This window comes from Marmota flaviventris, chromosome 2 (genome assembly GCF_047511675.1).
Source record: "Marmota flaviventris isolate mMarFla1 chromosome 2, mMarFla1.hap1, whole genome shotgun sequence".
NCBI lineage: Eukaryota > Metazoa > Chordata > Mammalia > Rodentia > Sciuridae > Marmota > Marmota flaviventris.
Window position 1 is genome coordinate 188,451,182 of NC_092499.1, and position 25,912 is coordinate 188,477,093.

General features: G+C 51.5%; 1 protein-coding gene across 1 annotated transcript in view; it reads right to left on the bottom strand.

Annotated features, from left to right (window-relative positions):
- Jph2 (junctophilin 2) overlaps nucleotides 1–25,912 on the bottom strand; it is a 56,944-nt gene that overhangs the window by 15,160 nt on the left and 15,872 nt on the right. Inside the window, exon 2 of the mRNA XM_027945373.3 lies at nucleotides 22,270–23,053. Coding sequence (XP_027801174.3) covers nucleotides 22,270–23,053 — 784 coding nt within the window. The remainder of the gene's footprint in view (nucleotides 1–22,269; nucleotides 23,054–25,912) is intronic.

Sequence of the window (25,912 nt, forward strand, 5' to 3'; positions counted from 1 at the left end):
GGCAAATCTTGCTCCTTATGGAAGAACCTCCAGCCCCGTGAGAGTGGAGGCGTGGCCCTCCCAGCCGAGATGGGGAGGCCAAGCTACAAGAGTATATTTACCCCATGTTAAGTGTGTGCTCGTCACTTGATCTGAGTGGCTGGCTGAAAAATGGCCCCAAAGATATCCAACTCCTAATCCCGGACTCTGTGAATGTCACCTTATATGGTGATACAGCCTTGGCAGATGTGATTAAAATAAAGATCTTGAGATGGAGAGACACTCCTGCATCACAGGGCAGGCCCTGAATGGAATCGCAGCGTCCTGAGCGGGAAGCGAGGGAGATTAGGTAGAAAAGAGGAAGAAGCCCGGTGCCAGGGAAGCAATATTGGGGTGAGGGGCTTAGAGTCTGAGGAAATGTCCTGACAAGGATCCCAGGACAGTGAGGGGCTGTAAAGCAAAGAACAGGCTTTCCTCTCAGAGGTCCTGCAGGAGCAACCCCGCTGACAGCCAACCCTGCCTCCAGAGGGGAAGACGGGAACCTGTGTTGCCACCGGATTTGTGGACACTTGTTACAGCAGCAGTAGGAGACTAGAACTACCTATGTGATCACATGTCATTCTCGGAATGACCCACTTCCCTGGAGAAAGAACCCAGGCTGAGGAGATCATTTGCCTAGAAGAGCAACTTGCACACTTTCACAGATAGAAAGTGCAGAGTTGGCCAAATGGGAACCCAAGTCCACCTGGGCTTTGCTGACCCCCCGGACTGCTCCAGGGTTTCAGTTCAGGCTGAGCAGCGGTGGAAGGTGGCCTGAACTGAAAGCCTCTCCAGGGCGCTGTCCCTGCCGCCTCTCCCAGGGTGCTGTCCCAGGGCCTGTCAGAGAGGGCGCAGAGCTGGTGGTTATCAGTAGCGCTCCCCTCTCCTGCCCCAAGAGGGCTGTCAGGAGGAGGCTGGCAGCTCCAGGCTGACTGTGGGACTGAGGAGGCTGGGCTGCACTTCAGCAACTGGTGAAATGACAGGGAGGGGGCCTGGGGCCTGGCTCCTCCTTTCCACTGGGGACTGGGCCTGCCATCCAACCTGAGCCAGCTGCCCACAGCGGCCTTCGTTGCATGAACTGGCAAAGGCTTCAAAGCAGATCAGCAGAATTTCCTTTCCAAAAAGTCACTCTTGATTTTAAAACGACATTTTACAAATTGTCAGAAGAGCACTATTAAAGCAACGCCACTCAGAAGTCACTCCACTAACATGACAGCTATTCTTCAACTTCTGAGGTGTCTTCTCTAGACTATGGGTACACTTACTTTTTTAACAGGGTTGTGGATGTGATAAAGACTGAATTTGGAGTCACTGTGGCTAAGAGCATGGAATCTGAAGTCATGCTCCCTGGGTTTGAATTCCTGACTCCAACACTTCCTAGCTGTGTGACCTGCACAAGTCACCTAACCTCTCTGTACACTCATTTTCTCTTCTGCAAAACGAAGTGGCAGGCAGATCTCTCAGATGGCTCCTGGGAGTCATACCCTTGTGTAATTCCCTCCCTTCAAGTGTGTACTAGACCTAGTGACACAGTTCTAATGTAGAGAGTATGGCATAAATGATGCCACGTCTTTCCATACTAGTTTATTAAAGAGTGTGACCTCTCTTACTAGCAGACTCTCTCTGGCTTTAATAAAGCAAGCTGCTGTGCTGGGGAGCCCATGTGGCCCAGAACTGAGGATGGCCTCCAGCCAACAGCCAGGGAGGAAATGAGACCCAGAGGCCTACAGGACACAGAATCCTGATAACAGCCCTGTGTGTGAGCTGCCAATAGGGCCCTCCCCAGCTCAGCCTTCAGATGAGACCACGGCCCCAGCCAACACCTCGGCTGTAGCCTCATGAAACCCTGAGCCAGAGGACCCAGCTAGCCACGCCTGCCCCAGAAGCTGTAAGATAAAAAATGTGTGTTCTATTTTGTTTGTGGTGCTAGGGATTGAACTCAGAGCCTCACAAATACTAGACAAGAAGCCTATTCCCAGGCCCTTTTTAATCATTTACTTTTATTTTGAGACAGGGTCAAGCTAAGTCACTCAGGCTGGCCCTGAACATGTGATCCTCCTGCCTCAGTCTCTCAAATAGCTGGGATCACTGTGTATGCCACCACGCCCTGCAAGTGTGTTGTTTTAAGATGCTCTGTTGGGACAGGTGCAGGGGCGCACACCTATAATCCTAGCAGTTTGGGATGCTGAAGCTGGAGGGTTAGAAGTTTAAGGCCAGCCTTAGCCACTTAGTGAGAATTTGTCCCAAAATTAATAAAACATAAAATGGCCTGGGGATGTGGCTCAGTGGTTAAACACCCTGGATTCAATCCCTGGTACAAAAAAAAAAAGTTTGGGAGCAATAACTAATAGCAGATACCTAATAGATAACTAATACTTGACAGATAACTAATACAACCAGAATAATAAAGATGTCTACCTCAGAAGGTCATTATGATAATTTAAATGAGTTAACATTTAGAGAACAGTGTCCTATTACACGTTTTCAGCTTGAATAATTTTGCAAGTTTCCTTCCATACATTCAGAGTTATCATTTCAAATTCTTCAATCTGTTTTCTTCTTTATAAATTGAGCATCCACCTATTTTCATATTGGTGATTTCCCCTCCAGGAAGCTGTCCAGCAAATACGCTCTCATGGTGCAAAACGACACAGGTACAAGAGTGTTTGCTGCGACACCGTTTGTGACAGCAAATGACCGGAAGCAAAGCCCAAGCCCAAGCCAGGAACTGGTCAATGCATCACAGCACGGCCATCTGAAGGACTGTTAGGTAGCCAGGTCCAGGAACGGAATCCATCTTTATACGGACACAGATAGGTTAAGCTCAAGACAGGTTAGGTTCAAAGGCAACTTGTAACGCTTCGGTAAACCAACACGTTTGCTGTTCTATGTGAAAGGATATTTATGGAAGAATGGGTAAGAAACAGTAATGCCCAATGGGAAGGAGGCTCGCTGTCAGGGAATGAGGTGGAAGAAGGAAAGGAAGAAGAAGGCGAGGGAGCCCCACCCCACTCTCCATCCCGGGGCGACTGTCCACAGCCAGCATCACCCAGCGCCCTTGCCCTCCAGTTCCCAGCTGGGTCCAGCCAGTCAGGGGCAGGGGCATAGCAAGCAGCTAGAGTGTGGAGGAGAGAGGATCTGGGTGCTGGCTGCCCTGTCCCTCCTCCACAGCTGAGCTCTCACCCACCAGCCTCTAGTAACAATACCATGTCCACCCTTTGCCCCTTCAGAACTGGGGTACTAATGGCTTCCCATTGCACTAGTCCCAGACACCCTAACACTCCTGGTTAATGTTCTGGCTCATCTCTGCAAACACTGCCTTCATTAGATTCTTCATTAAACCCTTGGAATATGCCTTTTCCTGCCAGGATCCTGACTGGCATGACCCTTTTAGGCCTGGATGTGAGTGTGATACACCCATTCCAAACATGCTGATAAATATATATCAAAATCTATCATCTTGGTGCCAGGACCTTTAGCAGTATGGTTTAATTTATTCCTTAAAACAACCCTTAGTGGTGGGATTATCATGTCCACTCAACAGACAGGAAGACCAGGCTCCAAGAGGCAGCCGTGACCTACGGGCATAGCCTCACAGTCAGGAAGCCCTGGCATGGCTAGATCTGCAGGTCCCTGGGACCCCACACCTGCGCTAAGCCTCGCTGCAGGGATCTCGGGCATCAGTGCAGGACGGCGCTGGGGCTTCCTCTGGCTAACTTCCTTCCTGCCAGTGAGAAACCCGAGTTTCCTGGGCTGGTCCTGCTCCATCTGAGGTTCTCTAATTCCTTCTTGGAGCTAGAAGACTCCACATAGGGAGAGAAGCGATGTAAAACATACCTAGCAACCGGTATGGAAAGGGCGGGGAACGGTATGGAGGGCCCTGGCCATCCAGGTGGCTAGTCATTGAGCTGCCGGGTGCTGGACAAGACAACGTCCTGGGCAAGAGGCCAAGTAGACAGGACAGCAACAGGAGATAGGGGATCCTCGGGAGCTCAGAGCAGCTGCTAGTTACAAACTGGGACAGAATCCGCTGAACTTCAACAACTGGCATGATCCTGCTGGAGCACCAGCTGGACGCTGACCCTGGGGGTATGTGTTTTCCTTCCAATTTCTCATCTGATCTCCAGAGACCACCCCCCGCAAATCTGATCTTGACCCTCTGCATATGACCCCACAGTGCCCAAGGACAATGTGGAAGTCCTTTAATATGAATTTGTGACTTAGATGGCGCCAACCTCTCCAGTCTGACTCCAAGCTCAGCCCTCCGGACAGACAGAAGCTTCCCGTTCCTCGAAGGTGCTCTACCTGCTGTTTTCTCTCTAGGGTTTGACTAGGCTGTTCCCCCTCCTGGGCCTACTGCCCCCACCCGCTATTCTCCACTTCATGATCTGCTCATCCTTCAGGACCCTTGCCCAGGAAAGCTTACCCTGACCAGATCTCTGTTCTTACGGTCCCCGTACTTGGCTGCCCAGCTACTTCATCTTCTTTCCGTTGGTCTGTGAGCCCCCAAGGGGCACAGAGAGGCTACCACCTGGCAGGCCTATCTATCCACCCCTAGATTAGGCTTAACACGTATCTTCGGATGTGTCTTGCTCTACAGAGCACATATATTTAACTGCAAGACTCACAGAGCTGAAGGACCCTCAGGAAGCATCCCATCTCATCAAACACCAAAACAGTGACAAAATGGGGACACCAAGGCCCAGAGAAGCCTGTATGATCATTTTCAATTTTTCAAAATTGAAGTGAGTCATTGTGTTTGCTACTTGTTACAGACCTGTTGGAAGGGTCACTTACTATGTGACAGAGACTATTCTGAGCGCCTGCACATACTGCATCACTTAACCTGAACAATGACCTTAGGAGAGATGTACTATTATAATTTGCAGTGTCCAGATGAGGGGGCTGGACTATGAGCACTTCAAGAACTTGCCCAGGGGCACACAGGCAGCAAGGGTTGGGGATGCACAAGGTCTGGGCCCAGCACCTGCATAGTGACCACAGGAACCCGGAGGAGGCAGCAGGCCCTACTTCTTCCTCCTCTGTGGAGACCAGCCTAGGCCTGGGCACACAGTAAGTGCTCACAGTAGCCTTGGGCTGTCAGGAGCACGTGATCACATAGCAGGTGTTAAAGGGGTAAAACCTGAGACCTCTTCCAGCCTCTTGCCCTAGGAAGCAAGGCTTTCACCTAGGAGTTGAGATGGTCTCTTGATAGAAAATTGGAGATAGGACCTAGCCCCTACCACCTCTCCAAGACCATGATTGTCTACATGTTCTGGGAGGCGATAGAGCCTGCTGGCAACGGGTCTTACCATTTGCCTGCTCTGATCCTTGGGTGCAATCCCCTGGGAGGGTGCCGAATCCCTGGGGCCCGTGACCACCACCACCACCACCATCATTAACAGCTGATACTTGCTGAGTACCAGGTGTTACGCTAAGACACCGCGCTTGTCTCACTTTGTCCTTGCATATCCTCTAATGCAGGCCTCACCGACAGTCCTCCTTTTACAGGGAGATGGCTTCATAACCAGTAAAGAGGGAAGCCAGGAATTCTACTAGGCTTATACCCAATAAGAACATGGAAGTGGGGGTTAGCTCTGGGGTCAGGCGAGCTTGGTTTCAAACTCCAGCTGCCCACTCCTAATTTGTGTAACCTTTGCCAAGTCATGAAACCTCTCTGAGTCTCAGTTTCCTCATCTATAAAAGAGGTCAATACCAGCACTCGCTACCACTAAAGTGACCTTGAGGTTTAAGTGAACTGTGGCATGTGAGGTGATGCTCCTTCAACTGTGACAAGCATTTACTAGGCACCTTCTGTGTACTGGATCCCAGCCAGAGCTGGGTACAACAATAATGGAAGAGACACTTCCCAGGACCTCCAAGCCTGCTTAGCATGGTACCGGTCCACAGGCTCCCCATGAATGGCAGCTGCTCTTTGTTACTATTGCTTAGAGGGTAATTTTTCTCCCCACAATTTGGACTTCCCACTCTGGAGTGTCCAGGTCCAGAGTGGGAAGTCCAAGAGTCTGCTGACCTAGCTCTGGGCGTGCCCTGCCCCTGCCCCTGCCCCTGTCCCATCCTGGCCCATGAGCCGGCCTATAGTGGCATCCCACAAGGCCCAAGTCAGCAGACATCTCCTGCCTAAATAAGGACAAGGCGTCCAGGAGAGCATTCTGTGAGCCCGAGGAATGCGACAGCTGAGCCCTCCCTGGGTGGTGCCGCCCCTGCCTCCGGCCTCTCCCCAGGTGGGGCTCAGCTATGGCATTCCAGATCTTCCCAGAGCAGTCCCCAGGTCCCCCACACGCCCTCACACCCCACCCCAGGATGACTGGAAACTGATAAGGAGCTGGGGAAGGAATTCCAGGCAGCTCCATCTGCTCCCTGGGGGCTGGTGTGTCCCTTGTGCCACAGAGACATGGCAGGAAGAAGCCCCACAGGACCAGGCCCAGCCCAGCCCTGGGAAATCACACCTCTTAGTTCCAAAGGCATTTCCAGGGATCATAACTGGCCCCAGGTCATACCAGCCCCCAGGGCTCCACAGGAGAGTCCCAACACTACTGATTTCCTGTCATAAAAGCACCATTTAACAGTCACCAATGGGGTAGCCACACCTTCCAGGGCACTCAGGGCTGTGTGACCATCCTGACCCTGACCACACCAAGGAGACCACTGAGGCCAGAGGTCAGTGATCATGTCTCTCTCATTTTTGTCACCTCTGCAGTAATGGACACATACCTAGCACATAGTAGTTGCCCCTAAGGATGTGGAGGTTTTGCTTGGTTTAACAGATCTGCATGAATCTGAAGGCATTAAAACCAAGGCATGAGTTGGAAAAAATATGGAATTTGACACATTAATTCAGAGACGTTTATGGAGCTGGTGGGCCTAGGCCTGGGCCTGGGGTGGTGGGGAAGGGAACAGCACAAGGAAGCAAAGGATTCCCTTCTTTTTTTTTTTTTTTTTGTTAAAGAGTGGGAGAGAGAGAGAGAGAGAGAGAGAGAGAGATTTTTTTTTAATATCTATTTTTTAATTCTCGGCGGACACAACATCTTTGTTTGTATGTGGTGCTGAGGATCGAACCCGGGCCGCACGCATGCCAGGCGAGCGCGCTACCGCTTGAGCCACATCCCCAGCCCCAGGATTCCCTTCTTGGTGATCAAACATGATTGATCAAATAACAAGGAAGGATTTGATAACAAGGTGAGAGGCCAGCAGGGAGGGATTGGGTCTCAGGTGGCCCGTGGGATGTTTTCACAAAAGTAGATCAAACGAGGGAGGGAGAGGGCACTTATGGGAGGACCCAGGAGAGGATGTCTGGGCAAAGGGAAGGCGCAGGGCGGGGTATGGGTCCTAAGAACATAGGTCCTGGTGCCAGATGTCAAGGTAAGTCCCCTATTCACTCCATACACACTGGCTGACCCTGGGCAACTCACATGACACCACTTCCCACAGCAGTAAAACAGGTTGGCCAGGGGTCCCCAAGATGACATTTGCAAAACTCCACTTGGTTCAAGCAGGTTGTGAAGGTAGATTGCAAAGGCCACGAGGAAGGGATATTTGTCTGTTTTGTTCATTGATAAATCCCCAGCAACAAGAACAAGATCTGGCTCAGAAAAGGTGCTTAATATATATATATATATGCTGAACAAATAAACGGTAGCTATTACTATCATCATCACCATCATCATCATCATCATCAGTGATAGACCTGGTCTGGCTACAGCAGAGGAAAATTTTAAAAAGGCCTAGACAGGTGAAGGGATTTGCCTGAGATCACACTGACAAAATGTCACAGGAACTGGCCCCCGGGAGGGTGCTCTTCAATCCCACCTCCTTTGTCCTTCATCCTGCCTGCCTTCTGTAGGAGTTACCTGGTGTCCACCCCATGTGGGCATCAGGCAAGGCAGCAGGGGTAGAGAGAAACTGAAAACCCAAGTTCTGCCTGCAAGAGCTTGTAGACTAGTAGGGATGGTCATTAGAAAAAGAACCCAATTGAGAAACTTCGGCCTTCTAGAGAGCCCCTGCCCCCCAAAAAAATGGGACCTGCAAAAGATTCTCTGAAGATGAGACCTTTGAGCTAAACATGCAACAGAGCAGACAAGAGGGGACCCGCCCTGTGCCAAGTGGCCAGCGGGAGGGTTACTTGCAAGCTCTTGACTGCTCTCAGGACCAACTGCTCCCACCTCATCCAAGCCCTGAATCCAGAGACTGCACACTGGTAGCTTGAAATTGGTCAAATTTACACCATGGAAATTAGTCTATTGTGGGAAGCAGGGCTTTTCCCGTCCTGGGGAGCTAGCTGATCAGGATGCTACTTCTTAGAACAGACATTAATTAAAGAGGGGGGGGGGAATTGTCTCAGCAAATTCAGACCCTTGTGGTGCCCCTTTGAAAATCAGGTCACTAGCTCTCTTGATAAAAGCTCCTGAAGTGTGTCCTCTATAATTGAAAGACGGCCCCTACCCTACTGGTCACGGGACAATTCCCAGAGTGGGCCTCAGGCCGCAGCCACGTGTAAGAAGCCTGTCATTTGCTCTGTGAGGGAGCTCAGGGATTGAAGAGGCCCCTCGGGGCTGTGCACACGGCGCTCCTCCCTCCATGCAATCCTTAAAAACTTTCCGAGTCTTATTTTGAATTCTGAGGTGTTGGTTTTGTTTTCCACAAGCCTACAAGCTGGTCAGTCAGAGAAGAGAGGAAAGAAGAGAGGAAAGGGCGTTTTAAATAGAGGGAGCCAAGGTACAGGAAGGTGTTTTGCAGATACTTTCTCAAGTTTAAGAGACTTGAGAAAAGTTCACCCTGACTTGTCATGAGCCAAAGAAGAGCTAGCATGGGGCAGATGACAAAGGACCTTGATGCCATGTTCACTGAGCATGGCTGAGACCCTCGGCAGTTCACCAGCCAGTGTCCTCCAGACACCGGCCTCCCTTGCAGGAATGAGGCCACCGGCTCTGACCAACAGAATGTAAGAGGACAGGATGTGTAAGAGCCTCCCACATGTCTGCTTCCTGTGTCTCCCTTTTCCCCAGCTTGATGCAGAAGAGCAGGACGGCCTTGGGCACGAAGATGTGGAAGGCAGGGAGCCACGAGGTGGACGGAGCCTGGGCCTCCCAATGTTCCCGTGGAGGAGAGCTGCCCTCTGAGGAAGGAGCCCATTCTGGACCTCAGGTGAGCAGGAAACACACCTGTGCTCATCTCCTCTAGGTGTGTGCCGGTTCCCTACTTAGTACAACAAATAAATGGATGAAGAAGATGAGGGAAAGATGGCAAGAGTGCTCCTGCCTGCCTCCCCTCCGCTATGGTGGCTCTCATTCCAGGACTCCAGCAGCAGGCTCAGCTGTGAGACAAACCGCTGGCTCCGGGGGACACAGCGAGGAGGACAGATGCTCTTAATGATGAGACTCCAGAAGACACCTGTTTGTCTGAATATCCATTCTTCTTCCATAAGAGCCTCTTAGACTCATTAAGAATCAACCTCTGATAAGCATTTAGTGAGTGCCTACTGTGTGCAAGGCCTGTCCAAGGCGAGGGTCTTTTTACCCAAACCTCCCACAAGTCTACTTCCTGGAGAAAAGGCCCTTCCAAAGGCTGGCTCTCCCCCTCTCTGGCCCTAAGAAGACAGAGAGGAGAAAATCTGTCTTACAGGCTGATGTCTCTATTATTTACCACTGGTCGTACCAAAAATGATAATTGGTACCAGGCTGTTCAATAAGTAACGCTGTTCCATTATAGTTCAACGTCAGCCATTCTGACAGCATCAACAAGCACCTCATTTGATGCTCATATGTCTTTAATTCCTCTCTTACTCTTCTTTTTTCGTTTTCAATGCTGGCAGTCAAATCCAAACCCTGACGCATGCTCAACACACATTCTACCCCTGAGTTCCACCCGCAGGCCCAGGGCTCCTTCTGGAGCACCGAGCATAGCAGCAAGCAATGCTGAGCCTGGGCTTTGATGGAGCAGTTGAAGGATAATTTAATGTTGCTTCATTTTTCTTTTCTTTTTTTTTTTATTTTTTAGTTGTAAATGAACACAATACCTTTGTTTTACTTATTTATTATTTTATGTGGTGCTGAGGATCGAACCCAGTGCTTCACCCATGCTAGGCAAGCACTCTGCCCTGAGCCCCAGCCCCAGCCCCCTCCCCTTTTTTGATAACTTCTTTTAACCTATTATTAGATTTCTATTTTCTATTAGTGGTAATGATCTAAAGTTCCTTTATAAAAATAAGTTTAGGCTTAAGAAAGTCAAAATATTTTTTAAATAGGGAGTAAAAATCCAAATGACATGTGGGTACGGTATGACTCTGGAAGGCTCATTGGTGGCTGGCACTGGGAACACCCTGCCTTTGCCCATACTGTCACACCTGTGGGCCTTCACCCAGGCAGGTCCCTCTGTCTGCTTTTCCTTGATGACCTCACAGGGCTGCCCTGGGCTCCATCTGGGCTGAGTCACCTCCCAATGAAGCCACAGTAACAATGGCTCTCATGGCAGGGACACAGAAAAGGCCAAGTCAGGGAACAAATCAGGGGTGGCTTTTTCCCCCCAAGGACAAGCCAAGGATGGCTCAGTACTCCAGGAAATGGCTCCCTGCAGAGGGCAGGGACTTGCCCAAGATCCTCGGCCTGACGGTGGCAGAGACCTTCCCACCCTAAAACACGGTGGACCGAAGATGAAATGGGTCGGTTCTGCAGAGAGGCCCAGATCCGGCAACTGCCCTTGGGAGGATCTAGTCTGGAGAGATACTGGCTTCGGATGAGATGATGTGCGCCGATGGCTTTCCCCAACCCAGCAAAGGTCTGGAAATCTCCCAAAAGGTCCACGCTCAACATCAGCCACCAATGGAATCAATTGTGGCACAGCTACTTGATGGACATCTGGGTAGGAGTTTAAAAAATCAGATAAAATTCTTTATCTGAAAAGATATGGGAATATCTCCAACTTACACACAGCAAAGAGAAGAAAGCAAAGTTTAAAACACCGTGTGCAATCTGCAGCTCCCAACAGGCATCTGTGATAGCAGGTGTTTCTGTGTGAAGCTGCCATTTTGTAGGTGGAACCTGGTCTGATACCAGCGATCTCACACACTCAGTTGATCTAAGCCAGCGGCAACCCGGGGAGGAAAGAAACCCAGGTAATGCTGCCTAGGGGGCGTGGACATGGCAATGAGACGGGGACAGGGATAGGACATGAGACTCTATACTTTTATAAGGGGTGAGGGGCTGGGTCCAAATGAATGTTCACAATTTCTCAAAATTAAGGGGAAAAGATCCTGAGGGCCCCTTCGCACAGGTCTTCTTTGGCACGATGCTGTCTGCACACGCCCGAGTTAGGGAACTGGGGTGAGCAGGGGAGAATTATCCTGGCCAGAGCTGGGGGGCCACCCAGTTAGCTCCCACAAATCCCACTCTAGAGGATCCACTTGGTGCTATTTACCCCCTCTACCCATGGGTCAGAGCCCCTGGGACCCCACGCCCTTGGCCAGCTTCAGCATGGCCACAGTAAGCCCCGTGGGTTCCCACTTGACACTGGGTTGCTGACCTTGTAGCCTCCTCCCAGAAGGAGATGGGGGAAGCCAGATCTGGTGGGAAGGAAGTTTCGGCCATCCTGTGACAGGCACACACAGATTGTCCCCCAGATAACTCTGCCAACTCCTCCTCCGTGTCCCTGCTGGACGTCAATGAGGCCCACGCTGGCATGTCTCCCCAGCTAGGATGGAAGCGTCAGGAGGGCCAGGATCCTTCTGCATCCTTCCCTGAGTCTAGAACACTACTTGGCTCACAGTTGACTCTCCATAAACATCCGTGGAATGTGTTTGAGGAATTACATGAGTAGAACCGAGGATGTCTCCCTCTGAGCTATAGGTTTTCCCCCTTAAAGATGATTGACAGTTAACATTGTCCATCAACCTCCTTCCCGAGCCTCTCGTGGGCTGGGTACTATGCCAGGAGCTGGCACCTGGGTTAAGGTGCCAGGAACTCATAAAACAGGGCACCCAGACTAGGCCTGAGCTCAGTGCTTCCCCGAGGAGGAAACATCTGAGCTAAGTGAGGCGGGATGAGTGAGCTGGTGTTATCAGTGAGGTCACAGTGAGGGACAAGCATTAGGGCACATGGAACAGCTATGCAAAGGTCCATCGGCAGGGAAGAGAGTGACCCTTGAAGGAACAGTGGCTGAAGGTGAGTGACAGGGAGACTGGTGTGAGTTGGGGCTGGTGGGGTGAGCTGAAGCCAGTCAGGAAGGGTCCTGTGGGCTGAAGGAAGAATCTGGAATTTGTCCTACAGCAGACACCCAGTGCCTCTGTCACATCTCCTCTGTCCATTCCTAATTTCACCCTCACTGTGGAGGACAGGGCAGCCTCGCCAGCATTGTCAGGGTCACACAAGCACAGCTGTCTGCGACCTGCCCAAAGCCTGCTCAGATGCTGCAGGAGACCCCTCACCCCCAGGCCCATGCACAACCCACAGTGGGAGAATGTACATCCCAGGGGATATTCTCAGTAAATAAGGGACTGGAGCCAGGCCGGGGAATCCTGGGGGTATTGGGGTCCCAGCCGAGTCCAGTCCTGGTGGTCTGAAGCTTGTCCTCCTCCCCTTACCCCACTCCCTGCCTCTCACCTCCTTTCGGGCATCTCCTCTCAGATAAAGCACTTGCTCCAAACCTTGTCTGGCTCCGATTTCAAGGGAATTCAAACTAAGGGTCCCAGGAAAGTTCGCCCCGCAGAGTGGCAAGGCCAGGCTGACAGTTTTCAGGCTGCTGTGTGAGAAGCCCAGGGCAGGAAGAGGAGGGAGGAGCTGGGAGGGACCCTTGCAGTGGGCCAGGACAGGGGTTGGTGGTGGTGACAAGAGAGAGAAGGGGCTGGAGACACACAGGGGCGCCTGGTTCCCCTCAGGCCCAGAGGCTCTGGGGGCAGGTGGGGTGACACGGAGGCCCGCCCGGGGCCATGCCCCGCTGGGGGAGGCAGCCTTGCCCAAGTCCATCCCTCGCACCCGCCTGGCACTGGAGACCTGTCGCAAGGGGCTATTTTTAGGGAGCTGGGTGTTTACTGGACAGATTTGAGGCCTGGCTTTATTTTTATCTCCTCTCCTGATGGCAGGGCCTCGCTGGTGTGGTCTTGGGAAGGCAAGAGGAAGCTGGAAACCCAACCGAGCAAGGCAGTGCTGGGGAAGGAGGGTCACGCTGGCTCCACGGTGCCCACTCACCCTGTGCTAGGGGAGCGGAACGATGGTGACATTGGCCCCGGCCCCCACGGACCTGCTGAGCACCCCCAGAGCACCATGGCCATGCAAATCCTTCTACACACCCACTTCAGGGATCTTGGGATAACCCCAGGAGACAGGACGGTTACTGTCCCTATTCTACGGACAGGAGGGCGAGGCCCAGAGAGAACACAGGATGGGCAAGGACGGTGCAGGATTCCAGCCTCGGTTCCTCAGTCTGCCCAGCCTGTGCGCTCGGCCGCGCTACAGAGGAAAGCACGGCCAGGCACCAAGTACCAGGCGGGTAGTAGGACAGGAGCCTGAGGCGTGGGGGCTGAAGGCTTTCTCCTCCAAGGGCTCAGAGGGCGAGTCTGGGCCAGAGAATGGGAGGCCTGGCCATGCCCATTGTTATGTTGAGTTCAGACTCATTTCCTCATCTGTGAAATGGGTGAATCTAAGGGGCAGCTCTTCGCTCATGAGGATTAATGAGATGAAGCCATAAACCCCCTCAGCCTGGGGCCTGGCAGGCGGTGATGAGAAGGCACTGTGGGGTCCCTGTCCCCGTCCTGCACCAGGCTCTGTCCCAGCACTGCACGTTTAAGGGCATCCTGGATCTTCTCTCATGATCTGCCTCTCAGAGATGACACACAGGGGGGTGAGAGGCTTAGGGGGAGGCACTTGCCCAAGGCCGCATGACCAGTGAGTGTATAGGCCTGAAGCCCAGGCCGCCTGACCCCGACCCTGACCCTGACCCTGACCCTGAGCTCTCAGACACTCCGTCCTTATCCCAGGGCTCCCGTGTCAGCACCCTTCCAGACTTGACCCCTGAGTCCCCGGCACTCGGCTCAGGGAAGTGAGGAAACTCTCACCTTTGGGGTCGAGGGGCCCTCTTCTCTCCAGGGTGCAAGCTGTCCCCTTGTCTGTTCTCTGACTCTGCTCTTTGGGCTAAAAATTAAGGTGGGAAGACCCTGCAGCTGGGTCATGGGGGTGATATACATTCTCCTCTCCACCTCACCGAGCCCCAGCCTCTTCCTGAGGCCTCAGGGCCCCCCCTGCTCACCTCCGCCCTCGCTGGGGTTCTGCCCCTTCCTGCCTCAGTTTCTTCATCGTGACATGAGCCCATGAGGCCACTTCCTGCCTGAGGTGACTTCCAGCTGCCTGCCTTTTTCTGAGGACTGTCTGGGAGCACACGGCTTCTCCACACTCAGGGGCGTCCCCCTCTCCCAAACACACTGCCCCCCACCCCACCCCGTCTAAGGCCTCCCCCTGCCAAGGACACAGGAGAGCTCTTCTCCCCCTCCTGGCCTCTCCGCCTTGGCGTCACAGCTGCCTCATGTATGTCACCAGAATCCCGCCCGATAACTCAGGAAATTCCACTGACCCCAGTCTTGGGTCTCTGGGCGCTGGGGATCTTGTCCATCTGGCGACTTGGGAAAGAAGGACGTGAGGGAGGGCAGGAGTCCCAGGCTGGGGGTCCTTTCTGTCCTTATGAGCCCATCCCCAGGGAGCTGAATACACTTAACGGAACCTCAGGAGGCAAGCCAGAGACAGAGGACAAGGAGACACGGGCAGTCATCCAGAGGGTGCTGACGGTGGTCACTGGGTTCATGGCTCACCTGAGTACCCTCAAACAACTTGTCACAGTGTGGCAGCCAGGGCTGAGGGAAACCACACTCGTCCGTTGTGGAGGAGGGGATCTATCTGGAGCAACACTTTGGGAGGCCAGTGGGGGTCCTCGTCATAATTACAATGCACTGGGGATGTGGCACTCACCTGTAATCCCAGCAACTGGGAGGCTAAGGCAGGAGGATCACAAATTCAAGGCCAGCCTCAGCAACTTAGTGAGGCCCTAGGCAACTTAGCAAGATCTTGACTCAAAAATAAATAAATAAATAAATAAATAAAAATAAGAAAGGCTGGGATGTGGCTCAGTGCTAAATTACCCCTGGGTTCAAGTCTCAAACCCAAAATAAATAAATACATAAAATCTTTTTCCACTCAGAAAACCCACCTCTCGGAATTTAACCCGTACATGTACCCCTGTCTCCCTTGCAATGATTATTTAAACCTTTGTTAACTGTATATGGGAGCATGGCATGGGAAGCTGGATGGGGTGGTTTGGAATTTTGCTTTTTGTTTGTGTTAATCCACTCAAAGGTACCGTGGACCCTGTGGGGAGAGTCCACTGAGGGCATTTGATGGTGAACATCAGGTGACAGTCCCCTGCGGAGTCACTCAGGTGAGCTGACATCACCCCGAAGGCCTTGCTTATCTGCAGTTTCAATTTCCAGCTTCAGTTACCCAAGGTCAACCCTGGTCCAAAAATATTAAATGGAAAATTCCAAAAAGAACAATTCATAAGTTTAAAATAACTTCTACGCTGGTAGAGTGCTATAGTTGTTTTATTTTGGTATTGTTGCTAACTCTTACTGTGCCTGACTTGTAAATTAAACTTTATCAGAGGTATGCGTGCATAGCAAAACACAGTCTAAGGAAAGTACTGTCCACAGTTCCACGCACCCACTGAGGGTCTTGGGAAGTCACCCTGTGGAGAAGGGGACTTCTGTACTTCCCATGTATGCCAATGGGCTTGAATGTCCCTGACAGGATAAGTCGCCTGGTTGTCCCTTTAACCTGTTCTGTGAGCAGGATATGGGTGCTTGGATGCTCACGGCAGCCTCATTTGTGATCAAGAAAAGATAAAATGGCTTCGTTTTTCCACCCAGAGAAATTGGCTGAATAAATCATGGTGCCCCGAACTTTGGGATATTCTATGACCACCAAAAAGAGTAAGGCAGACCCATGTGCATAAGATAAAAAGGCCTCAAGACACTGAGTCAAAAAGGCAAGCTGCAGTTCTATTTATGAAAAACACAAAGAAGAAAAGGTCGATGGGCGATTCTTTAGGTGAGCTGCTAATAAAAGTCACTTGGGAAGTACAACCAGGGCAGAAGTAGGACAGGGATTTTATTACTTTTTTTATGATTTGGATCTTCCTTGAATCTTAACAAGGATGTTGCTTAGAACAGTGATAAAAGAGCAAACGAAGAAAAGAGAGAGACAGAGAAATTCACCATTTCAAGTAGCAGACCAGTGTTGTGGCTAAACAACTGCATTTAGAATAGCAGCAAAAAAAGCAAACTCTGGGGTCAGAATCAGCCCTGTCCCTTACCAGCTCTCGACTCTGGGCATGTTTCAAAAAATCCCTACGTGCCTCAGTTAGATGAGCTGACTCAGCCTGACACTACCAAGTCCTCAATTAAAGCCACACAATGCTAGCCATTATCCCCAGGCCCTCGTGTGGGGCTGAGGTTAACCCAAGCGTTGCTGAGGCCTGGGGGTCTCCTGACTCATGTCCCAGGGCTCCTGCTCCACTGGCCTGTTTCTGCCTCAGTGACCTCCCCCTAGCAGAAGAGGAGGAAAGGGACTGGGGTGAGAAAACAAGGAAGCGAAGGATTCTTGGTCTCTATCTCAACTCTGACCATGTCCTGCGCGACCTGGGGTTCACCACTGCCCGTCTCTGTGTGACTCCTCCATGCCCTTCCCTGCCCCCGCCCACCCCACCCCCAATGTAAGGTGCATGTGCCAGGCAGAATGCCACCTCATCCCTCTCCTTCCTTCAATAAAAAATAAAACAATGAGAACAGAAGAAGGATAATTTGATGCTTCTGGAACCCCAAGCCCTGGTTAGCCTCCTGCTGATGTCACCAGCCCCCTCCTCCCTCTCCCCCCCCCAACCCTTGGGCAGAAATTGACAATCTGATGCTAAAATATACGTAGAAATGCAAAAGACTGAAGATCTTCTAGATAATCCGGGAAAAGAACAAGGTTGGGGGATTCACACTTCCCAGCTTCAAAACTCAGTTCAAAGATGTAGTAACTGGCAGAAGGACAGGTACAGAGATCAATGGAATGGAACAGAGATCCCGGAAATAAATCCTCACAGTTATGATGGATTGATCTTTGATGAGGTAGCCAAGAAAAAAAATGAGCGAAACAATAATCTTGTCAACAAACAGTACAACTGCATATCCACCAGCAAAAGAATGAAATCAGACTCCACCCCACACCATATACAGATATCACCTCGAATCACAGGGTTCAACATAGAAGCCAAAACTATAAAATACTTAGAAAAAACTTACAGAAGAAGATTTTGGATTAAACAATATTTTTCTCAGACATGACAACAAAAGCATAGGTATCAGAAGAAATATAAGTTAAACTGGACTTTATCAACTAAAAACTTTAGTACTTCAAAAGACACCATCAAGAAAGTACAAAGATAATCCACAGAATGAGAAAACATAATTGCAAATCACATAGCTGATAAAGAGCCTTTGTATTCGTAACTGATAAAGAAGTCTTACAACTTGGTAACAAAAAAGATAACCCAATTTTAAGATGGGCAGAAGGTTTGAGTAGACACTTCTCCAAGAAGATAGATGAATGGCCAGTAAGTTCAAGGTAAGAAAGTCAACATGAGTCACTAGGGAATGCAAATCAAAACCACAAGGAGACTCAATGCAATCAGCCATCCACAGCATGGCCTTGGATTTGAATGACGTTGTTCGGTTTTCAGAACTCCCCAGGATATTGGTTTCCCATTTACAAGGGTGATTAGAAAGCCCTCCTGTTCAATAAGCATACTTAGGTAATTTTAAGTCAATTGATTAATAGATGAAGATTCAGGAGGTAAGTAAATGGGGGGAGGGGGTGTGGGATGTAACCAAAATTGGGAGTATGGCTTGCAGGAGGTAAAAGTTTGGAAAACACATTGTATGGACTCAGAGAAAAGGAGGAGGCTGTCCCCCAGGTGGCTTCAATCTCGGGGGAGACTCCAAGGTCCTTGGAGAATGAGGCCTGATTCATAGTAACAGCCTCTACCTCCTTTTTGAAGAGGAAAATAAGCCCCAGAGAGGTGCAAACCTGCCTGAGGAGGTTTCCTGTCCCTCACACAGCTTCCAAAAGGCTGAATCCAGATTCATATCCCAAACTCTTGGCCATTCTGCCACCCGGCCTCCCACACACAAGAAAACTTCTGTCCCCAGCAACTTGCAAAGCCAACTCTAGCTCTGCACTCAACTTGGGAGTTCTCAGGGCCGGCCTGGGGAGGAGTTATAGGAGAGGAAGGGATGGTGGGGACAGAAGACGGAGCAGTTCAGTGACGTCACCCGGTACAAACCCTGAGACATTCCTAACATTAGACCCTGGAGTAGCTGAGAACTCTCCAAGGATATCTCTCGCCAGCACCACGAGGGACACAACAAGAATACCAGCCAATGACAATAGCCCTTGACATTGATTGAGGGCTTCCTGCTTGCTGGCCCTGCACAGAGAGCTTCCCATGCAGCCTCTGCTTTGGCCCTGAAGACACTTCAAGGTCATTACCATTTTGCTCCTTTTAGAAATGAGGAAACTGAGAGTCTTGGGCTTAGCCATCTACTCTGCTCCTTCCAGAAAGAAGTCATTTAGCAGGGTGTTAGTGTGACAACCAGAACAGTTCAGGCACCTCTCCAAATGTCCCAGCTTTACTCCACAACCCGACACCCAGGACCTTAAAAGGCATTACCAAAAGAGTTCTTCCTCGCAAAACAGAAGGCAAGGATCCCGTTTCCCTCCACCACCTAGTAGCTGTGGCTATGTCTCCATCTCTTTCTGGGCCTCAGTTTCCCCACCTGGTTGGTGGCGGGGCTGGACTATCTCCAAGGACCTGAATGGATCTACAGCAACACTGATCAATAAAAATGCAACGTAAGTCACGGGGGTAATGAAAATGTTTTTCTAGTAACCACATTCAAAAAAGTAAAAAGAAACAGATGAGATTAATTTCAATAATGTATCTTCTCTAATTCTATGTCTAGAGTATAATCATTTCAGCATATTCATAGAATTACATTCTTGTCATACTAAATCTTGGAAATCTAGTGTGCATCTCATACTCAGAGTGTCTCAACTGGAACCAGCCACATTTCGAGTACTCCACAGACAGAGGTGGCCCGCGGCTGGGACACTGGAAGATGCAGGTCTAGAATCTTTTTCCATCTCTGGTCCATTTCAAGGATGAGATGTGACTGTTTGCTCCCTTCTCCTGGGAAAAGTGTCCTGATTGTAGACTGAGCTGGACACACAAGCCCAGGGCCAAGCCCCGAGGCCAGGATGGAGAGAATCCCAGGCCCAGCCGGCTCCAGGAGGCTGCTGGGGAGTTTCCTGTCCCTCTGTGGCCAAGTCACTCACCCAAGCCCCAGGGAAGGGGAAGAGGCACAATCCTGCATTTCCTCTTCACCAAAGACTCCCTTAACTGGGCCACCAACACACACACACACACACACACAGGACACCAGCCCCAGGGCATAGGGACTGGTTCCTCACACACCGGAGGACTGCAGACCTCCCCTGCCCACCGCTCACAGCAGCTCCCAGTGCAAGAGCCTGTTCACTCACTCAAAAGGCTCTGGTGGCCCCAGCGACCTTCTGAGCAGGGAGAGCTCAACACCTCCACATTCAAGGGTGCAGGCATGGGCAGGAAGGAGAAGGAAGGCAGGGGAAGTAAGGGGGCAGAGAGGGCAAGATGTTGCCCCCGTAGAAATAGGAAGGGGAATCCCTCCCTCTTTCCAGCTTTCTATTTCCTTGCCTTAAAATCAAACACAGGAGATCTTAACAATGGTTGCTTTACTGCTGGCTGCTCAGCGCTGGGCACGTCACAGGCATTAGCTCATTTCCTCCTCCTAACTATCGTATGGGGAAAGAGGACCCCAGCAACAGAGTGGTGAATCAACTTGGGCAGGATCACACAGCTAGTCAGTAGAAGAGTCAGCATGCTTTTCTGAATCCAGAGACAAAACTCTTTCCTGTTCCTCTCTCCCATGTCTCAGGGTCCAGGACAATCCTGGCTTCTACCTGTCATAAGCATTATCTGTCAATAAATTCACTGAACGATGACGGTGACTAGAAATCCTAACTGAACGGTGCTTGGTCCAGCACCATAGTGGATACTCTGAAGTGCCATCCAGATTCCCCTTGAAGACTGAAGGGTGAAGATGGGCACAGTGGCCACACCTGTAATCCCAGCAGCTCGGGAGGCTGAGTCAGGAGGATCACGAGTTCAAAGCCAGCCTCAGCAATGGCAAGGCACTTAGCAACTCAGTGAGACACTATTTCTAAATAAAATACAAAATAGGGCTGGAGATATGGCTCAGTGGTTGGGTGCCCCTGAGTTCAATCCTCAGGACCAAAAAAAAAAAAAAAAAGATTGATTTCTCCCACCCCAGCTTCTCAGAGAACTGTCAGCTGTCCGTCCTCGCTAATACGCTCTTGGCTCAAGAAAGCTGTCCAGACCTAGTCTTGCTCTTTTTTATTTGAGGATCACCTGCATCAGTGCTAAGGGTGTGACCCCCCCCCCAGCTCCGTCACCCCAACTTGGGACATCTTTGAAGGTCATCTCCACTGCAGAGCGCCCCCTGTGGTAGGACAGGCCTTTGTGGAGATCTCATGACTGCCCAGGGTCTCCCTCTACCCTATTCTGCTTCCTTCCCTCCCCCTCAGGTGTTGGTGCCGAGAATGTTCCCCATGAACATCGTGCCCACTAATCTTCATCTCAGAGTCTACTTCCAGAGGAACTCGCCCACGACAGGACTGAGAACTACTGGACTTCACTATCTGCAGCTCACTCCAAAGTACCTAAGTGGGCAGCAGGAGGAAAGAGGAGCAATCCAGGCAGAGAAACCAGCATGAACACTGCCCTTCAGCAGGAGGGACTGGAAAAAATTAACAAAAGACCCAAGTGACCACACAAGGGGAAAAAGCCCAGGCCCAGGAGGAGAATGCTAGAAAATGACACTGGACAGGAGGGTGGAGCCAGGTGACGGAAGGCCACTCTCTAACTGGGTGATTTTGGAGAAGTCACCTTCTAAATGAGCTCTCTGACCTCACTGAGCTCACCTGTAAAGTAGCAATAAAATGGTATCTCTCTTATAAGGTTGTTAAGAGGACTGAAGGAGTCAATATTTGTAAATCACTTAAAATAGCCATCACATAGTAGATGCCATCGATGTCTGGAGACAGTATTAAAAGATAATCTGAAGTAGAAGGAGAAGACGTAGAGGAATTTGAATGCAAATAGGGTGGGTGCTCAGGGATGGCAGACAGGGTGGGTGGGTGCATGGTTGGGTGGACGGCCAGGTGAACATGGGTGAGTGGGTGGAAGTATAATGGATTGTTGGATGGAAACATGGTGAAGGAGGTGGGTGACTGGCTGATGGCAAGGTGGCTGGGTGAGGGGGTAGGAGGGGTGCTATTTCAGTGGATGGAAGTGCAATGGGGATGAATGGGAATAGTTGGGTGACTGCAGGTGGTTGGGTGAATCAATCCATGGTTGGATGTTAGGCTGCGTGGCTCAGAGCAACTGAGTGAATGTGGGTGACAGGTGGGTGAGGGACAGATACAGGGCTGCATGGAGGTCTGGGCAGTTGCATGGGTGGTTGGGCGGATAAATGGGTGGAGAATTGAATTGTTGGATGAGTAAAAGGATAGACAGTTGGATGGATGGGGGAGGGTGGATGAGTAAAGGGTTGCCTGGTGGTGGTTCAGGTGAAGGTTAGAGAGGTCCAGTGGCTGGAGGTAGTTGGGTGGATGGAAGGGTTAGATAGACAGACGGGTTGCTCAGGTGGGTGTTAAAGAAGGTACAATGAATGAAGGGCTTGAATGAATGTCCGGATGGTTGACTGTCAGCATGGGTACATGATGGTTGAGTGGGGATATGGTGGGTATTAGAAAGGTTGGGTGAATGTAAGAGTTAAACCAGCCAGGGTGTGGGTGATTGCAGAAGCTTGGGGGATATATGAGAGTATGGATGGGCTGGACAGGATGGATAGATGGTTGATGGGACAGAAGACCGATAGCAGCTACTAGAACCCCTTCAATTAACCTCATAAAGGTCATGAAGGAACCCCTTATGGTAAAGAAGCAGAAACAGGCTTGGAGACCGCCTGCTAGGCTGGCCTGCTCCAGGACCCATCCCAACAGGCCCGTCCCATGTGGCCCCAGCCAGGCCTACCTGGAAGCGGCGATCTCGGCCTTCTGGCGCGCGATGGCGGCGGCGCGCTGGGCACCCTCCACACTGTGCTCCACCTTCTGGCGGACCTTGTTGCTCTTGAGCGGCAGCACGCGGCGCTTGGTGCCCTTGACCAGCACGTTGTGGCGGTACTTGCCCTCCTCGCGGTGGCCGTCGGGCAGCGTGGTGCAGCCGTAGCCGTGGCGCAGGTTGTCCAGCCACTCGCCCTCGTAGCGCAGGCCACTGGAGCGCTCGCTCACGCCGAAGCCCGAGCGCTTGTCATTCTTCCACTCGCCCATGTACGTCTCGGTGGTGGTGGCGTCGATGTCCGCCTCAAAAGGCGCGGCGTCGTCGGTGCCCTCGGCGCCCTCGCCCAGGCTGGCGGTGGAGGCTGCGTCGCTGGCCCCGGAGCTCAGGTCGCTCTTCAGGAAGCTGACGCGACTGCGCTGGCTGCCCAGGGACGTGCGTGACTCCGTGCGCCGCAGCTTGCCCAGGAGGGCGCCCCTCTGGAAGAGGCCACCACGGGGCGCGCGCGCCGCCTCGCCACTGGCCAGCAGGCTGAGCGCGAAGCCACCGCGGGGGATGGCCGGCGAGGGCAGCGTCGGGCCATCGGAGGCTGGTGAGGTGGGCGAGTCCGGGGCCACTGTGCCATTGCTGTGCTCGCTGCGCAGAGATGACAGCGACGTGCGCAGCGGCGAGCGCACCACCACGGCCATCCCGTAGGGCACGCTCTGGCGCACCCCATAGCCATGGCGCATGCCGTTGGTAAACTGGCCTTGGTAAGTCCCTGTGGGCGAGGAGAGCTCACATCAGTAGGTGACACAACGCGCCCCGCTCGTGCACAGTGTCTGGGTGTGCAAGGACCAGGACTGGGCAAGGCGGGTGGCTCTGAATGGGGAGCTTGGCCATCTGAGGGGCAATCAGTGCAAGTTACTGAATGTGAGGTTGTAAGTGGGCCAGCAAGAGGGTCTGCCCAATGGTGTATTTCTGATGGCGGGAGCATGGCAAGTTCACAGACGTGCAAGACGGGCAAGTTGTGTGGGTCAGGGTGTCATTGTGTTAAGTTGTGTGTGCAATTGAGGCCCTGAGAGTGGGTGAGATTCTAGGAGTGTGCATTCACGCAGAGGGAACAAGCCAGAAGGAATTTGCAGGGTGATGTGAATATTTCCATTGGCGGGAACATGCTAAGGTCACAAGTTTCCAAGACAGGGGGAGGTGTGTGGGACGTTTAAGCAGGCAGGTGAGGCTCTGATGATGTGAATTTGAATGAGTGTGCACAAATTTTTGATCACACACTGGAGAATGTGCAAGAGCACTGATGTGCAGAACAGTGGATTTGTGTGGTAGCATGACTGCATTTGTGGGAGTGTGCAAGGCAGTGTGCACACAGAGTGAGATCATGTGAGTGAGACGATGGGATATGACATAAGGCTAGGAGAGCATGGGAGGTCTTCAAGCAAGGAAAGGCAGAGTCAAATGAGAGGGCAAGACCATTGGAGGTCAAAAAGCACTGAGTTGAGGCCAGGCACTGTGGCTCACGCCTGTAATCCCAGTGGCTCAGGAGGCTGAGGCGGGAGGAACATGAGTTCAAAGCCAGCCCCAGCAAGAGCAAGGTGCTAAGCAACTCAGTGAGATCCTGTCTCTAATAAAAATACAAAATTGGGCTGGGGATGTGGCTCAGTGGTTGAGTGCCCCTGAGTTCAATCCCTGGTACAAAAAAAAAAATTAATAAAAGCGCCAAGTTGGGGTGACTAATCAAGTCTTCTTGGTAACAAGGTAAATGCACATGCACAGCCAACCTAGCATCTAAGGTCATGTGCATATTCAAGGTCATGAAAAATAGGACAGTTTAGTAGTATGAATGTTAGAAAGTATAATATTTTTAATATGCATTTGTGCAAGATTAAGTGTGCAAGAGACTTTTGTGGATTTGGGTGCCCTGGCATTCACCAGTAATCCCAGTGACTTGGGAGGCTGAGGCAGGAGGTTTGTAAATTCAAGACCAGCTTCAGCAACTTAGCAAGACCCTCAGCAATTTAGACCCTGTCTCAGAAACCAAAAATAGAAAGCAGCAGGGGAGGGGGCTGGGGACATGGCTCAGTGGTAAATGCCCCTAGGTTAAATCCCCAGTATCAAAAAAAAAAAAAAAGTACTTTTGTGGGACCGCGTGTTAGTGTTTTCTACTTTATAAGATCATGTGTGTGGAGCAGTGTGTTCACAGTGGGGTCCTATGGAGGTGACGTTAAGGACATGTATGAGGTTCTGAGTGTGCAAGGCCATCTGAGGGTCACAGCACAAAGCAATGTGAGGTTGGAGGCTGAGAGTGTGCGGCTGTGGGCACCAGTGAAACTGAGACCGTGGAGGACCATCTGAGCAGGACAGCAACGTGTCCACAGAGACGTCAGCAGACACGGCCCTGCGTGGACAGAGTGCATGAGCTAGGGGCCACCAGGAACGGGACAGTGAGGTTAGTTGGGGGCTGCTCAAGTCTTCCATGAGCAGAGGCAACAGAGAGAGGAGCACAGGCTCCAAGCACTGCCTCTGCCCTCTCTAGCTGTGTGACCCTGGGCAACTGACTGCAACTCTCTGTGCCTCAGCTTCCTTGTCTGTCAGAGATAAGAATTACCTCTTACTTAAGCGTTGCTTAAGGTTTAAATGAGTTAATACCTCTGAAAAACTGAAAGAAGACTGATTCTGCAAAGCTGGACTAGTGTCGGCGGTCACCTGAGCTGTAGAGACAAGCTGACACAAAGTGGCCAAAGTGACTTCATACTGCACCCCCATCCTATTGTGAGGTTCTCCCCAAAGGTCCATCCCCAACCGTGTCCCTCCTCCCTGGATGCCATATATGTCCTGCTGAGCCCCCCAAACATATTCCTGACCCCTTTCCCACCCCTCTGCCTCTCCAGATGTCAGCCCGCAGGGGGATGACCCCTAGATGTTGCACAGCTGCCTCCAGATCATCACCATCGACACACAAGGCCTGTGCCATGTGCTGTCTTCGTCTCCCACAGTGGCACTGGTACCCAGACCGTCTCCATTTAAAACCCACAGTCTGCCTGCCCCCGCACCACTTGCCCCGCTCCCTGGTCCACATTTATCTTTCCCCACAGTATTTACTGATGTACCATAGGATTTGTTTATTACCTTCTTTGTTTTTCTTCCCCAGCTAGACTGGAAGCTTGGTGAGGACAGGGTCTTTTCTGCTCTGTGCTCTGGGTACCACCAGAACCTGGAACAGTGCCTGAAACCTAGAGGCGCCCCCTTGACCTGTCTACAAACTCCATCAGGCCGCGTGACCTCGGGCAGCACCTTCCTTTCCCTAGGCCTCATTGCCCCACCAGTTGAGTGGGCTTCCACCTGAGACGCTGGGCTGCTGGGCACGGGGCCCCCGTGACTTTGGAGGTGTCCAGGGCCCTCTCACTGCCTGCTTCCTCCTAGAACAGGCTGCTGCTGTTGAGGGCCCCTCTGCTTCCTGTGAGGCAGGTCCCCTGGTTTGGCTCATTTTTAGGACAAGCTGGTGGTCTGAGACGTTATGCCACTTAACCAAGGAGGCAGGATCCAAACTCAAGTCTACCTTCCGCAGAGGCTGACGGTTGGAGCCCGTGGCTGTTAATCTGGGTGCCCATTTGAAGCACCAGGAAAC